Source organism: Choloepus didactylus, chromosome 6 (genome assembly GCF_015220235.1).
Source record: "Choloepus didactylus isolate mChoDid1 chromosome 6, mChoDid1.pri, whole genome shotgun sequence".
In the NCBI taxonomy this organism is placed as follows: domain Eukaryota; kingdom Metazoa; phylum Chordata; class Mammalia; order Pilosa; family Megalonychidae; genus Choloepus; species Choloepus didactylus.
The window spans coordinates 142,588,979-142,606,520 of NC_051312.1; the positions used below are offsets into that span (position 1 = coordinate 142,588,979).

The 17,542-nt window shown below is 38.1% G+C and overlaps 2 protein-coding genes across 2 annotated transcripts; one reads left to right on the top strand and one right to left on the bottom strand.

The window, feature by feature from the left end:
- Positions 1-520: 520 nt before the first annotated feature.
- Positions 521-1,470, bottom strand: LOC119537386 (olfactory receptor 8B8-like). The gene is given in 2 exon segments (XM_037839860.1): positions 521-1,413; positions 1,416-1,470. Coding segments are annotated over 2 exon segments (948 nt in total).
- A 14,573-nt stretch (positions 1,471-16,043) lies between these two features.
- Positions 16,044-16,970, top strand: LOC119537429 (olfactory receptor 8D2-like). The gene has a single exon (XM_037839875.1). The coding sequence runs from the start codon at positions 16,044-16,046 to the stop codon at positions 16,968-16,970; it is 927 nt and encodes a 308-aa protein (XP_037695803.1).
- Positions 16,971-17,542: the final 572 nt, after the last annotated feature.

Genomic DNA, 17,542 nt, shown 5'->3' on the forward strand with positions numbered 1-17,542 from the left:
CAAGTCAGGGAATTAGTGACAGTGTTAGGTGCAACTGATGCATGGTGAACAATACAGAATTTCTGCCCACATTTAGGTGGAGGATGTATTGAAGGAGAAAAGGAATTCCAGTATAGTGAGGTAGGCACTATAGGGTGGGCACAGAATGTCATTAAAACATACCTGAAGGTCTTCAAATGTGGTCTTTCTGTCAAGGAAAGACTTCCCAGAGGTTCTTGGTAACTTATCACTGAAGGATGGGTAGATTGAGCAAGAAAAAAGACAGGGTATAGAAGGGTGTTCAGACTGCGGGAGAGCTTGTGGAAAGTGTGTAAGTGAAAAAGGCCCCATATTGTCCTACACACTTTCATCTGCATTAACTTATTCCTCCAGAAAATCTTGATAGTATCATGCACCTGTATTTCAGAGCTGTAACCCAGGACTTCGGATTCTAAATCCAGTGCTGATTCCATTATACCTCACTTCTGTCTGTAAGGGGAAAACAAAACAAGATAAAGAGAAACCTGTTTTCTTATCGTAATTAATACGGCTTCAACTCAGGAAATGTTTTTCTGCTCAAGCTTTTCTTCAGGGCAACTTTAACCTCCTTGTTCCTGAAGCTGTAGATCAGAGGATTAAGCATGGGCACCACAATGATATAGAACACAGTGGACACTTTCCCCTGGTCCATGGACAAAACAGAAGAAGGGTGAAGGTACATGAATGCTCCTGAACCAAAGAAAATAGAAACAACAATAATATGTGAGCTACAAGTGCTGAAGGCTTTGGACCTTCCTTCAGTGGAGCGAATGTGGAGAATGGTAGAGATGATGAAAGTGTAAGAGACAATGATGGTGAGGGTGGGCAGCCCAACAGCAAAGCCCACAATGATGAAAACTACCAGTTCACTGATGTGAGTGCTGGTGCAGGAGAGCTCCAGGAGGGGGAGGATATCACACATATAGTGGTTGATGGTGTTGGCATTACAGAAGGTCAACCTCAGCATGCACCCCGTGTGGGCCCAGGCACCAATGAATGCCACCACATACACAATCGCAGCCAGCAAAGAACAGACCTGAAGGGACATGATGACCATGTAAAGCAGGGGCCTACAGATGGCCACATAGCGATCATAGGCCATCACTGTCAACACATAGCACTCTGCAATGATGAAGAAACAGTAGAAAAAGAGCTGAGTCATGCATCCTCCATAGGAGATGATGTTCATTTTTAATACAAAGTTTATCAACAGTTTTGGGGTGATGACAGAAGAATAACATAGATCAATAAAGGACAAATTTAAGAGGAAGTAGTACATAGGAGTGTGGAGGTGATGATTCAGTACAATTAGAGTGAGCAAGCCTAGGTTGCCCACCACAGTGACAATGTAGATTCCTAGGAAGAGGAAGAAGAGGGGGAGCTCGGTCTTGAGTATTCTGTTAAACCCAGAAGGATAAACTCTGTCACTAATGATCTGTTTCCAATTTCCATTCTCTTCCAGTGGAATCTGTGAAGATAGGAAAGTAGGGTCACATTTGAGGTAGAATACAGTTTTCTTATGCAAGACCATATCCTATCCCTTCCTGGAGCCAAGAAGCCCAGAGGTTTAGCTGGAGTTAACTATTACACAGAGCTGGATCAGGCTCTGCTCAGACAAGGAGGGCAGGTGCATGGGAGGCATGAGCAGAGCACCAGCTAACACTGGGAGAGATGGGACAAAGGGGGAAGAAGTGCAGGGATTTCTCATCTTTTTCTCTCCTTAAATTTGCCATTAATGAACTTTATTCCCTTCCTAACTCTAGTTTATGGTTGTTATATTTACTCACTTTGCTTCAGCTACCCTGTACTGGCCACCAATCCAGATTAGATGCTGCATAGGGTGGGGACCATAAACAGTCGGGCCATAGCAGTTATGGAATCAGACTCAGAGATGCCCTTGGCTTCCAGAAGATGCAAACCAAAAAGGCGCTAAACCAGGAATGGAACCTGGATCTTCTTCATAGGAAATGCTCTAAGGGACAGAGGGAATGGAGGCATTGCAAGCCCAGCACTACTTCTAACCTCTACTTTCCTCCCATATAGACCCTTCAACCATCCACCTTCAGGATCGCAACTGGAGAAAGCAGAAAGGTCCATTAACTCTCCATAGCTCTGGGTTTTGAAGGGTATAAAAACACAAAGCATTCAGTGCTCACCCTTCTTCCAACTAGAGGCATCAGAACTGTCCTGGTTTTCTCTCCACCATTGTTTTCCAAAGGAAAACAACTTGCTATTCAAAGTATTAGCTCTGAATTAAAATCTCTCCTTTTCCTTTTGTGTGGAGAGGCTCAGGGCATTTATAAATCTCAGTCTTTGAATTTTTCTGAGAGTCACTCAGATAAAGATCAAGACACTTAATTATGATTTTTTCTCGAGGTAATCATTAACCTATAAAATGGAATCTGAATAACACCCTTTGTTTTCTATGCAGTAACAGGTAGAATGATGTAAGTTATTTATTTGGGAGAATCAAGGTCTCAGGGGTTTAATGTAGAATCTTACCTAGGAGCCCTTCCATAATTCAGATCCTTTAGGGAAGACAGAATTATGAAATTGTCTGTATATAGATGAACATGCTCTTATCGGGGTACCTTTGGAGGCTCATTATTCTACTTAAAATTTCACATCAAGTACTGCCTATTCCCTTAGGGCAAAAGAGGTAGAAATCTTTTTTCCTTCTAATAGTGCTGGTTTGACTTTTAGCTATAATCTCTAACACCTAGGAAACAACTTAATTGAAATACCTCTCAAAAGCATATAAGATGTACACACACCTTCCTATATATATTTAATGTTAATTTATAGCACACATATATGCATATTTTCTAATCTTTAGATTTAATATTTTAGCTTTAATCTATTCAGCAACTTTCCATCCCATCACCCCCAGTTATTCATGTTTATGACGTAGCACACCCCCTCCCATGTTTTCTGACTTGGTCATCCAACCAATTGTATTTATAGGGCTTTTATCTGGATTTTAAAAGTACAGATTTTTCAACCTCTTGATTTTGTCATTTATCAATACTTCACTGAAATCTCTCCAATATTCAACATTGTAGTCTCCACATTGATACAAATTCACCCTTTCCAGTTTTCTACCATTAAAAACAATGCTGACAAAGTCATGATTACACATACACCTTTATATACCAGTACTTCTGTTTCAGAGAGATAAATTACCAGAACATTGTCTTTCAGCTTAGTTTGGTTTCCTCAATGGTCATAATTCACATTCCCACAAGCAAGGTATGAAGCTACCTTTCCTTTTCCCACCATTTCTACCACCAAGGGTATTGGTTTTGTTTAAAGGTTTGTCCATCTGAAAGATGTAAATAAATTCCATTCCCCTTGCTAATCCTGAGCTTGAACATCTTTTCATAAACTTATAAACCATGTGAATTTGCTCCTCTGCTGCTTGTCTATTTATATCCTTTTCCTATTTTTCTGCGGGTTGTTTTTTCACTTCTTGGTGCAATTGTAGGACATAATGGATACTGACCCAATGTCTATTGCCTGTATTTAAACTATATTTTTTTCCTAACCTATCAGTCTACTGGTTTGCTTAAGAATTTTGCCAAACAAATGTCTTAAAATGAAGAATATATCTGCATGTATTTCCACATTTCAACATGTCTTATGAGCTTCAGTGTTACCACCTTGACTTGAGAGACCAATGTTACTGAATTACTACAAAGACATCTTAATTAGCTCCCAGAGTTATCCAACGCCCCCAACAATCTATTTCCAACACAACAACCACATTCATTTTTTAAAACATAAGTCAGATTACTTAGCTTCCTGAGGAACTGCCAAACTGTCTTCTACAGCGGCTGCACCATTTTACATTCCCACCAGCAATGAATAAGGGTTCCTATTTTTCCACATCCTCTCCAACACTTGTAAATTTCTGTTTGTTTGTAGTTTTGTTTTTTTTAATAGTGTCCATTCTGGTAGGTATGAAATGATATTGTCATTGCATTTCCCTAATAATAGTGATGTGGAGCACCTTTTCATATCCTTTTTAGCGTTTTACATATCATCTTTGGTGATATGTCTATTCAAGTCATTTTCCGCATTTTAAATTGGGTTGTCTTTTTTATTGTAGAGTTATAGGATTTCTTTATATATTCTGGATACTAAACCCTTGTATATACTGGATATAAAACCCTTATTGGGTATGTGGTTTCCAAATGTTTTCTCCCATTGAGAAAGTTTTCTTTTCACTTACGTGACAAAGTCCTTTTATGCTTAAAATTTTTAATTTTGAGGATGTCCCATTATCTCATTTTTTCTTTTGTTGCCTCTCCTTGGGGTGTAACATCTAAGAAATGATTGCCAACCACAGAATCTCTTTCCTCCATTTTCATCCAGGAGCTTTATAGTCTTGGATCTTATATTTAGGTCTGTAATCCACTTTGAGTTAATTTTTTTTCCTAATCTTTGTAATTTCTTTCCTTCTGCTTGCTTTGAGATTAGTTTGCTGTTCTTTTTCTGCCAGGTGTGCAAATTAGAGCTTTGATTTTAATTCTTTCTTCTTATTTATTGTTTGCATTCAAGGCTGTAAATTTCCCTCTCAGCACTGCCTTCACTGCATCCCATAAATTTTGGTATGCTGTGTTCTCATTTTCATTCATCTCAAGATATTTACTGTTGTCTCTTGCAGTTTCTTCTTTGACCCATTCATTAAGAGTTTTTGTTTGACTTCCATGTATTTGTAATTTTGAATAAAACTGAAGACACATGAAATCCAAAACTTGAATGAACTAGAGTGTCTTTTTGGTCCTTCCAAATCAGAACAGACTGTCTCATGTAAAAAACAAAACAAAAGCAAAACAAAACAAAACAAAAAAAATAACCAACAAAAAACCCCACAAAACAACCAAAAACTTTCCAAAGATTTTGTGTCTTTTCTATATCTAACACTTTAATAATGCACCCAAAGGAAGATACTAGATTTTACTTAAAACACATGCTTACAACATGCACACTCACCTGGCACTTTTTAAAATACACCCCAGCTTTTATCCTTCAATACATCCAACGCATGACAGCAACCCCGTATTATTTCATATTCCTTTCATCAGACTCCCCAAAAGCCCTCCTCTTAGTCAATGTTGACACTAATTTTTCCTAATCAGAACTCTTTCTGTAACTTCTTTTTTATTTTCCTCATTTTATTTTCGATAGTAGTTTATCTTTCTTGGCCCATTCCATTTTCCATTAATGTTTCCTTCCTTGCTTCTCCAATTCTTTCCTTACCCACACAGTGATTCTAGAGCTGGGGACGGGCAGGCAAAGACAGAATTCTCAAAGCAGGTAGAAGCAGGAGAAAGATTTTGAATATTGGTGCCTTACTTTTCTGTTATCATGAAAGTGTGTCTATGTACAAATGAATGATTAACCTAAGGGTTAAAAATGAGTAATACAAATTGGTGCAATTTTCACCTCTTTTCGTCAGTTTTTCTGCATTGTTTTCATTATTTTACAATGAGCTTATAACATTTATTTTGTGAAAAAGCTATTTTGAGAGAAAAATGACATTTAATATGGCATCAAATAAACTTGTTTATGTGAACTAGGGAGTTTTTAGAAAAAAAAATCCAAAGCAGTTCCTTAAGAGGAAAAATGGCAGGAATTTCTAAACTCGAAGAATATGTGTTTATGTTTTTTTATACATTGTGCCTAAACTAATTTTAAGTAAAATATTCTAATCCCACAGAGTCAAGTGTTCTTATTTTCCTTCTCACCTTGTTGCTGTCCTCTGTGGGTTCTAATCCTCTGGGTGTTCCAGGAACATATCTGTGTGGAGCCCCTTCCCTGAGTATTAGAATCAAAGTCTGCTTCTGCGTGTACCTTCAGGTAGAGAACTCAGAAAGCATAAAGTGAAGATTTATTCTGATGTCATCAGATTAGACTAATGCAAAAGGCCTTAATCCACATATATTATTGTAGCTTTTCTCTGACATTATATATTTCCTTATATGATGACTGAGTATCTGGAAATTCTATAGTCCAAGGACCATCCTTACATCTATCTGATAGTCCTGTTCTCCCCCCACCTCCCTCCCCACTGGGGCTAGAATGGTCTCTTCATATTCTCTATCTGTGTCATACACATACATCAAACTTAATGCTTCTCTCTTTTTGTCTTTTTCACTCTAGCTAAGGGTTTGTCAATTTTCTTGATCCTCTCAAAGCACCATCTTTTGGTTTTCTTAACTCTGTGTATTATTTTTTTAATTGTCTATTTCATTAATTTCTGTTCTAGTCTTGTTTGTTTTGTTTTGTTGTTGTTTTTCCTTCTGCCTGTTTTGGGATTAGTTTGGTGTTCTTTCCCCAGTTTCTCCACTTCTTCAGTTAGATCATTGGTTTTAGCCCTTCTTTCTTTTGAATGAAGGTATTTATGGCTATCAATTTCTCTCTCAGCACTGCCTTTACTGCATCCCATAAGTTTTGATACGTTGTATTCTTGTTTTCCTTCATCTTAAGATATTTACAGATTTCTCTTGCAATTTCTTCTTTGACCCACTGATTGTTTAAGGAGGATACACATTTTTCCTCAGGTGCTCATTGGTCCCATATGGACGACATGTTGGGTCATAAAGTAGGTGTGCCGGTTTCGATATATCGTGTCTCCCAGGAAAGCCATGTTCTTTAATGCAGTATTGTAGGGGCATACTTAGTAGTCTTTTGATTAGGGTGGAAACTTTTAATTGAGTTTTTCATGGTGATGTGACTCACCCAACTGTGGGCTAGACCTTTTGATTGGATTATTTCCATGCAGGTGTTACCGAACCCATTCAGTGTGAGTCTTGATTAGATCACTGGAGTCCAGTAAGAGGGGAAGCTGGGAGAGAGATTTTGGAGAGAGAAGCTAGGATGGGTGGTCCAGACTTTGCCTCTGGGAGAAGCTAAGAGCTGACACTGATGCTGATGCTTGGAAATGCTTGAGATGTAGACAGAAAGATGGTTGGAGATGCTAAGCTAAAAGATGAAGTCCAGAATTTGCCCCATAGAAGCTAAGAGAGGACTGCCACTCGCTTACAGACAAATGCCATGGGGGAAAGAAGCAAGGATGCACAGGAGCTGAGAGGAGTGAAGGCAGAAGCCCAGAGACATTTTGGAGAAAGCCATTTTGAAATACAACTCAGGAGCAAAGGACCAGCAGACACCAGTCACGAGCATTCCCAGTTGACAGATGTGTTACAGACATCATTAGTTGTTCTTCAGTGAAGGTATCCTCTTGTTGATGCCTCAGTTTGGACACATTTATGGCCTTAGAACTGTCAATTTGTAACCCAATAAATCCCCTTTATAAAAGCCAATCCATTTTTGGTGTTTTGCATAATGGCAGTTCTAACAAACCAGAACCCTGGGTCTCCATAAATTTAAAAAGATCAAAATTATACAAAGGACTTTATCGGATCATAATGAAATGAAGTTGCAAATCAGTAACAAGACGAAGGCTGGAAAATTCACAAATATATGGAGGCTAAACAATACACTCTTAAACAATCAGTGGGTCAAGGAGGAAATTACAAGAGAAATCAGTAAATGTCTCAAGGCAAATTAAAATGAGAACACAACAAGCCAATTAACATGTTTGAGGATCTTTATCCAACAAAACTCTCCTTCAAATTTGAGGGAGAGCTTAAATTTCTCACAAACAAATGCTGAGAGAGTTTGCCGATAAAAGACCTGCCCTGCTTTAGATTCTAAAGGGAGCCCTACCAACAGAGAAACAAAGGAAGGAGAAAGAGATATAGAGAATTTTAACAGACATATGTAGAACCTTACATCCCAGATCACCAGGACACTTATTTTTCTCTAGTGATCATGGATCTTTCTCCAGAATGGACCATATGCTGGGACATAAAACAAGCCTCAAGAAATTAAAAAACAAAATTGAATATACTCAAAGAACATTCTCCAAACACAATGGAATACAAATAGAAGTCAATAATTTTTGAACTATAACTCCACTGTTTGCTTCCTACATGATAAAAAATACACAAACTCTAAGGACAAATCAGTGGTTTTGAACTCAATGTAAAATATGTAATTTTAGACAACTATATAAAGGTGGGGGAATGAAGGAGTATAGGAACATAGTTTATGTGCCCAATTGAAGTGAAGGTGGTATCAAAGAAAAACAAGATTGATATGGATTTAAGAGGTTAATTTTAAGCCCCACAGTAAACACAAATAAATTATCAGAGAATATAACCATAGAGATGAGAAGTAGAGTTTGGGTTAAGAGAAATGGGGGTAGGGGCAATGGGGAGTTAAGAAAGGAGTGTGGGGTTGCTGTTTGAGGTGAAGGGAAATTTCTAGTAATGGATGGTGGGAAAGAGATAGCATTACAACATTCTAAATGTGATTAATCCCACTAGTGTAATGCTAGGGAGGGGGTGGAATGGGAAGAGCTAGGCTGTATATATGTTTCCACAATTGACAGAAAAAAAAAGACAGTCTAAATAGATGACAATTGAATGCCAAGGATGACCCTGTATGAGATCTGAGGATGGAAGACAGGAGGCTCAAAGGGACACAGTTGAGACATAAGGAAAAAAATAAAAAGGAAATGTAGAATGTAAGCTTTGTATCAATGTTGAATCTCTTGTACTTCTTAGCTGCGCTTAATGGGATTGCATAAAAGAATGTTCTTGTTCATGGGAACAGTATATGTGAATTCTAGTGTTTGTTCAAGGATGTGTGCAGCTAGCTCTCATATGTTCAGAAAACAGAGCAATAGATGATGGATGATAGACAGGGAGGGAGGGAGGGAGGGAAAGAAATAGCAGTGTGGCAGCATGTTAAAGTTGGTGGATTGGGGTATCAGGGGAGGGGGGTCAGGGTATGCTGGAGTTCTGTGTATGGGGTTTGTATTGTTTTTGCAACTGTTCCTATAACTTTGAATTTGTTTCAAAATAAAATTAATAAAAAAAAAAGAATTGCTAGTATTTGCTTAGAGAAATATTACATTAACCAAATTCAGGATGTGATCAGAACTGTTATTTCTTAACTAGGAAAGACTGTTTTCTGTTATCACACAGAAAGTGTAGGTTTCTATAATGATTTAGAAAAATCACCTCCCTACTACACAGGCATAAGGACATTACATGATTTAACTGTTTAACTCCCAGCTGTGACAACTTCTGTAGAATTATACTTTCTCTCATCAGTTGTTTTATCATATTGAAATATGATTTACATATAGTGAAATCCAAAGGTTTTAAGTATACAATGTGGTATTTTAATAAATGCATTTATCTGTGTGACACACATCCCTATGGAGATATGATTATTTTTACTGAATCCCTGCAAACCTCCCTAGAGGCAACCACCATTCTGATTTCCATCATCAGATATTTTTAATGCATGTTGTAGAACCTTATGTAAATAAAGCCATACAGTATGTATGCTTTTGCTTCTGTCTTCTTTCACTCAGCATGTTTTTAAGATTCATCCATGTTGTATGTGTCAGTAGTTCATTAATTATGGTTACTCAGTAATAGTCCAGTATTGGAATACAAAAATTCTGGCATCTCCAATTATTAACTGGTCAACCTTGGAAAGTAATTTAAACTCTCTTAATCTTTATATGGAGATGACAGTCACTTCTCTGAGGATTTCATATAGTTGTCTAGAAGATTAAAAAGAATAATGTTGCCAAAATTATTTAAAATTATGAATTTTAAAGGGTCGTATAAGGATAAAGTAGAGTTAATTAATTATTTTTACTCACAGAAACCAATCCTGTGGGTGGTGACATCATTCTGAGCTCATTGGAAGCTCTAATTGGCTTTTTCATTAACTGTATAATACGCAGAGACCTGAATCTTGAGAGATTTCAAATCCCTTGGGAATTAGTTGTTGTATATTTCTAAGCCCCATCTCAACATTTCAAAATAAAGTTAGGACCCCAGTTTTTGAAGGTAAATGTTTTGAGGTAAGTTGATATGAACTTCTCAGCAGGTCACAGAAGAAGCCCCAAGGATGTTTCAGTTGCTTGTCTTTAAGTGCTCTAATTAATCATTCATTTTTCAAGATATGAGATCAGTAATATCGAATACTTACATAGCACTTAATATGAACCATTTTTTTTTAACTTCTGTATGCTCATTTAATCCTAAAAAAATCCTGAGAGTTAGGTTTTACAGATGAAGACATTGAATCATTGGTAACGGGGGCAAGATGGCAGATTGGTGAGCTGTATGTTTTAGTTACTCCTCCAGGAAAGTAGGTAGAAAGCCAGGAACTGCGTGGACTGGACACCGCAGAGCAATTTGACTTTGGGCATACTTCATACAACACTCATGAACACGTCGAACTGCTGAGATCAGTGAAATCTGTAAGTTTTTGTGGCCAGGGGACCCACGCCCCTCCCTGCCAGGCTCAGTCCCGTGGGAGGAGGGGCCATCAGCGCTGGGAAGGAGAAGGGAGAACTGCAGTAGCAGCTCTTATCAGAAACTCATTCTACTGATCCAAACTCCAACCATAGACAGACTGAGACCAGACACTAGAGAATCTGAGAGCAGCTAGCCCAGCAGAGAGGAGACAGGCATAGCAAAAAACAGCAAGAAAAACTCCAAAATAAAAGCGGAGTATTTTTGGAGTTCTGGTGAACATAGAAAGGGGAAGGGCAGAGCTCAGGCCCTGAGGCTCATATGCAAAGCCTGAAGAAAAACTGATCTCTCTGCCCCCTGGATCTTTCCTTAATGGCCCTAATTGCTTTGCCTCTTAGCATTTCAATAACCCATTAGATCTGTGAGGAGGGCTTTTTTTTTATCTTTTTTTTTCTTTTTCTAAAACAATTACTCCAAGAAGCCCAATACAGAAAGCCTCAAAGACTTGCAATTTGGGCAGGTCAAGTCAAGAGCAGAACTAAGAGAGCTCTGAGACAAAAGGCAATAATCCAGTGGCTGAGAAAATTCACTAAACACCATAACTTCCCAAGAAAAGGGTGGTGTCTGCTCACAGCCATCATCCTGGTGAACAGGAAACACTCTTGCCTGTCACCAGCCCCATAGCCCAGAGCTGCCCCAGACAACCCAGTGTGATGGAAGTGCTTCAAATAACATGCACACACCACAGAACTGGGCATGGACATTAGCTTTCCCTGCACCCTCAGCTGGTTGTCCCAGAGTTGGGAAGGTGGAGCAGTGTGAATTAACAAAGCCCCATTCAGCCATCATTTCAGCAGACTGGGAGCCTCCCTACACAGCCCAGCAGCCCAGAACCACCCTGGGGGGATGGTACTCACCTGTGACATAGCACAGTCATCCCTCAACAGAGGACCAGGGGGTGCATGGCCTGGAAGAGGGACCCACTAGCAAGTCTCAGGGACCATATGCCAATACTAAGTACTTGTGGGTCAGTGGCAGAGACAAACTGTGGGAGGAATCATTGGTAACAATTCGCTTAAGGTTACACAACTGGTAAGAGACAAAATGAAGATTTGATCCCAGATATACTGGCTCCAGGGAGCAAGCTCTTAACACTGTATGATGCTGGAGAGGTAAAACTATTTTCCTCATGAGAGAAAGGTATTATGATTTTATTTATTTATTTTTAAATGACTGAATAAAATAACTGCTCTGAAAAACTTTGCCTGGGAAAAAGTAATCTTGAATTTTATGTAATTTTTTTTTTTTTTTTTACTTATTTTCTCTGTGTTTACACAGGATGACTTAATTTACTTGACTTGATTTCCCCCTTCTCTGGATCTCTGTTTCTATATATCATGGTGAACCAAACAAGTCCTGAAGTGTCCGACATTTTAATGTCTACTTATGCTGAAATCGGTTATGTTAGCTTACCTGGAAGATTTTTCTTTTCAGATGGGCTTTTGCTAGTTAAGTGGTGTCCAGTGATAGACACAATTAGCAAATGCTGGAATAAATTTGCACATGTAAGTTGCAACTGGGTCTTTCACCCTCATTGTGAAAGTTTAAGAAGTTCTTAAGAATATCTTAGATGTGGTATGGTCAAACATGCTCGGTTATGTTGACAGCATTTAATAAAGTCATCTGCATGTTGCCCCAGTACTTTTTGGAGCAAGTTCCTGCCGCAGCTCTTCCAGAGAGGGCAGGAACAGAATTGACATTGCCAAAGCAGCAGCTGGTTAACAGGCTTCACCTCCTAAATCTAAATCAAAATGTCTGATGGTTTATAGCCTCTAAAATACACACAATTCTTGATAGCTCTTCCCAAGTGAGTATAGGGACCCCAGAAATATCCTGACCTCTGTGCTTCTTGAATTATTACTTTCTAACATTTTGCTCTTCCAGTGGAAAGAGAGTGCTCTACTGTCTACAAATAACTGCTTTCTCCTGCTCTTGTGCAACACATAGATGCATCTTTGTTCTCATACATGTCCCTTGAGTCCTTACCTGCTAATTTGGAGAGCTCTGGAGTAAATCAGACAAAGTAAACTCAGAAAATATTTTATAAATGGAAAAAATTATTAAAATAGTAACTGATCATTACATAGTGGTTTACAGTTTGCAAAACTTCTTAAGGATCATTCTATCTTCATAACTACCCTTTATATGGATGAGTAAATAAAGATCCAGAGAGGATAGATGGTTTGCTCTAGTCACACAGGCTCTACACTTTTAGTGGATTCATGCTTTTAGCTCTTATGTTCTGTCTTCAAATAGAATGCTTTTCCATATATATTATGTTACAGTCATAAAGGAGTAGATTTGAAATTAATAAAACTTTTGTTCTGATGAAAGTCAAATGTAAGTTTGCTTTGGATAAAGTAACAAGCAGAGATATAGCTCCTTTCCATAGTGTTCTAATCCTATGGAAAATGAAGCCACATTTTCTAACCAAAAGAACTTTATGAATCCTATTTTTTTTTTTTTTTTGGCAAAAGTACCAGCTTTATCAAAGCCCAGTGGGACAGCTGTGTTCCCAATTGTGTTTGAGATTCTGATGTCTCACCAGTTTTATTCTTGTGTCTTGGATGAAGTTACACTATAGAAATGAGAGGAATGAGGTTTCTCCAATAACTATTACTCTGTCTTCTAGAGTTGACAACATATTCATTTAGGTAAATTTTATTAAATTTCATCTTTCCAGAAGGAGAAAATAACAGACCAATACCTGCCCTATGACAGTCCTCTGTTAAATAAAAGAAGCAAAACTCTAAAATTTTAATTTTTTAATTGTAATTAAGTATACATTTCCCTCCACCCCCATTTAAATCCTGAATGTTTTGTGGGCAACTCAGTGAAGGATCTGGTGGGCGGGATTCTTATATCCTTGAAAGGTGACAATACAAGCAACCAGCTCCTTTCCTTGGATAGCCATTTATGCCTCCCGAAGATTGGAACTGGCACTTTTCTGCCTTATATCCTGGCTACATTAAAGTAGTAGGATTGTAGGACACCAGCCCTGGGAGAGCAACACTGGAAGTGGAAAAAAGCAGTGCCTTGTTCTCTCCCCACAGAGAAGCGTATGACCTTGGCAGATAATACGCATTTATTTTCACTTTAATCTGGTCAGCAAACATTTTGTTTTCAGTGAAATTTTACATACTTAAATATCTTATTATTCTTGCTTAACTTTAAAGTCCCTTTTTTACTGAATTAGGTTGATGGGAAATTTAAAAATTGCATTTCACCCTCCCTTGCCTTTCTGAGTAGAAGATTTTGAAAATAAATAAATGTCCTTTTGATGATGTGGACAATCATTTTATACACATGGGTTATTTTGTGTGTGTTTTCTTACATTGAAATATCCTGGAACCTAGGTACCTATGCAAATGAGGATTTTTTTTTTACTGACTTTTATACTTATTTGAAAGCCTCCTTTGTTGCTGTAAAACTATATGCTGCTTTTCTTGCTATTATCGGCTTGCTTTAACAATTTTCTCATGTCCTCACTACCTTTTAAATTTCTTGCTTTCATTCTGATTGCTTCCAGGTTGTTAAAATTTTCTAAAAAAGGGGGGAAAAATGATGACATGCCTCTAAGACAAAACCAATGTGAACTGATAAGTGAACAAACTTAAACAAACAGACACTGTGATATTTATATTGATTCCTTTAAATCAGTTTTACTTATACTCAAATTCTTGGTAACACTGAAGATTTTAATTTACTACATAAATATCTCCAGATAAGTGAACTGTTACTTCATATTTGTTGCTTTCCTCAATCTATTGGGCTCTTTCAAGGCATAACCTAATGGGTTTTGCTTACTCTGGCAGATCAGCAAATTCAAACTCAAAGTCAGCAGAAACATCTCTACGGTCACAGAGAGATTGGCCTGCTTTGATTCTGATTCTTCCCACTGGTAATGATTTTGCTATTATTTACAATTATAAAAAGGAAATTTACATTCAGCTTATATGTGAGCTTTTCTAAGAGCTGGGATGGCTACTAGATGACTCTCAACCAAGAATGCCCAGTTTCTCCATCCCCCTTTCCAAATACCTGCATTTCTTTCAGCCTCTCTGCATGCTGAGTTTGCATGGAGTGTTGGGTTAAGTAAGAGCAACAGAGATGCGATGCCTAAGACTGATTCCCATTGTTTGTTGGAATAGTTCAGAGCATCTGTCAGAACATGGTCATATCCCTCAGACATTGCTAATTGAGCAACTCAGAGTTGCATCCAGGCAATTTTGACTCCATATTTCTTTACAGTACTACCATGAATTCAGTAAGAAAGCTTTCTTTTAATGTGTTCTTAGAAATAATAATATCATAACTAATTTAGCCTTTAAATCAGTGCATGAATTGAGCACCCTTAGGATATTGTGGAAAGTATATAGAAGAAAAGTTATTGCAATAAGTTATCAGCAATTTTTGTTTGTGAGCATGAAAAATGATCACTGGATGCATGAAAAACAAAAGTAAACTATATATCACTCTAGGTATGGATTTTTTTTCTCCATTGACGTTTGCTCTCATTTTAGGAAAATAGAATTTAAAACCACATCAAGCTTCATGATTCACATGTTGAAAGTTTTCTCTCTCAAATGTATTACTCAACAGAACCCAATGAAAACTTATCAAACTTGATTCCAGAGGTAATATATAATGTTTCAACCAAATATATTAAACAGTTTCTCCTGAATTGACTGTTTAGGCATTAGGGAAACTTGAAGTCAGAACAAGAGAAATCCTCCACTTCTTATCTAGGAATGGTGAGAGAGAAAGGTCAGTGGGAGCTTGGCCTATAATGACGGACAGCAGGGGAAAGGCAGGGAGGGAAGCACTGATTTGTTAATGGTTCATGTATTACACCTAAAAACCAACCCCTGCTTCTTTGCTTTTTCTGGGACAGGAGCATTTAGCACCACATTTTCTGACAACCACATCCACCTTGAAAAGAAGAATGTCCTGGCCCATTGGCCTTTACTATCCAGAGAACAGATGTGGGACACTAAGAATCTCAATTAATTAAAACATTCCTATAATTTCTTTTCTTCCACAATCTCTTTATAGACTTCTTTTACGTTTCTAAGGGCTTAGTTTTAGACAGTGTTAATTTATGTTGACTCATGTAGATTGTATGGGAAATAGAAATAGACTGCTTTTATTATATCATCAGAGTTAGAGTGGAGGCCATGTTGGACAAAGATAGTTCTTGGTCTTGGGAAACTGAAATGTGGGTTCAAGTCTAAAAGTTCTAATGATATTTGCCTAGAGAAAGGGTGAGCACCTTCTTTTACATGGTATCAGTGAAAATTACTTAGGTCTAGAAAGTTTGTGCTTTCTCCCCAGGTAAGAGGCATAAACCTGGGAGCAAGATGAAGGGGCTCTGAGACTCTGACTTACCGAGGAGTGCTTGAGAGTGCTGGGTGGACCCAAGGCTCTGGGCTGTGCTCAGGGTCTATGTTCTTAAGCTTTAAGGGATCACAGGGAAGTAATGAGTCACAGGACAGATGAGTCTATCAGAAATGGAACCAACTGAGACAAGGGACGTCCTTCTTTGGTATCAGAAAATAACTCTAATATCCCTCTTTTCCCTTATTCCTTCCTACAGATAATCTCTTTCAAGAAATGAGCACTTCAAACCATTCTTTAGTGACTGTGTTTATCCTTGAAGGGTTAACCAAGCAGCCAGAGCTCCAGCTGCCCCTCTTCCTCCTGTTCCTTGGAATATATGTGGTCACAGTGGTGGGGAACCTGGGCATGATCTTGTTAATTTCTGTCAGTTCTCAACTTCGCTCTCCAATGTATTATTTTCTCAGTCATTTGTCATTCATTGATTTCTGCTACTCCACGGTCATTACTCCTAAGATGCTGGTGAACTTTGTGTCAGAGAAGAACATGATTTCCTTTCTGGAGTGCCTGACTCAGCTTTATTTCTTCCTTATTTTTGTAATTGCAGAAGGTTATCTTCTGACGGCCATGGCATATGACCGTTATGTTGCCATCTGTAGCCCCCTGCTTTACAATATTGTCATGTCCCATAGGGTCTGTTCCACAGTGATGGCTGTGGTGTACTTACTGGGTTTGTTTGGGGCCACAGTCCATACTACCCTCATGTCAATGTTGTCCTTCTGTGGGTCTCATATTGTCCGTCATTATTTTTGTGATATTCTGCCCCTGTTGGCTCTTTCTTGCTCTAGTACCCACACCAATGAGATACTGCTGTTTATTATTGGAGGAGTTAATACCTTAGCACCTACCCTGGCTGTCCTCCTCTCTTATGCTTTCATCCTCTCCAGTATCCTCCATATTCGCTCCACTGAGGGCCGGTCCAAAGCCTTTGGCACTTGCAGCTCCCATCTCACAGCTGTGGGAATCTTCTTTGGGTCTATAACATTCATGTATTTCAAGCCCCCTTCTAACAATACTATGGAGCAGGAGAAGATGTCCTCTGTGTTCTACACCACGGTGATCCCCATGCTGAATCCCCTGATCTACAGCCTGAGGAACAAGGATGTAAAAAATGCACTAAGGAAGGTGGTTGGGGGAGTATAGTCCTCTGGTAACAGAGATTCTCCTGGTGAGCAAGAAAAAATGAGTGCATAAAAATTTGTCAGGGGCTCTGTGTAATTATCTTTTTCTTTTCCAGAGGAATTCATTCTTATTTATAAAAAAATATATATATTTTTATCCTTGAGAATTATTGAGACTTTTTTTGAGATTATCAAACACTAAGAATTTCTGAGAGTCAATATACTCTTTGGGAATATTTTATGTATTAGAGAAACATGATTTATCAATAAAGGGAGGAAAAGTAAATCTAAAAAGAATATATATATATATGTATTTTTCTTTTGTAACACACACATACTTTTATTCTAGTTATTCAGTCAAACACTAGTTTAGATGCTGCTGTGAAACAATTTTACAGATGTAATTAAAGTCACAAAATGGTCAATTTTGAGTTAATCAAAAGTAAAAATATTCTGGAGGTCAGGTGGGTCTGACATAATCAGGTGGGCATCTTTTCATAAGAAGAACTAGGCCTTCCCCAAGTGTCAGAGACTTCATTTCAAAAAATGGAAGAAAAAACATAAAATATTTCCATGTTCAGGGACCTCCACACA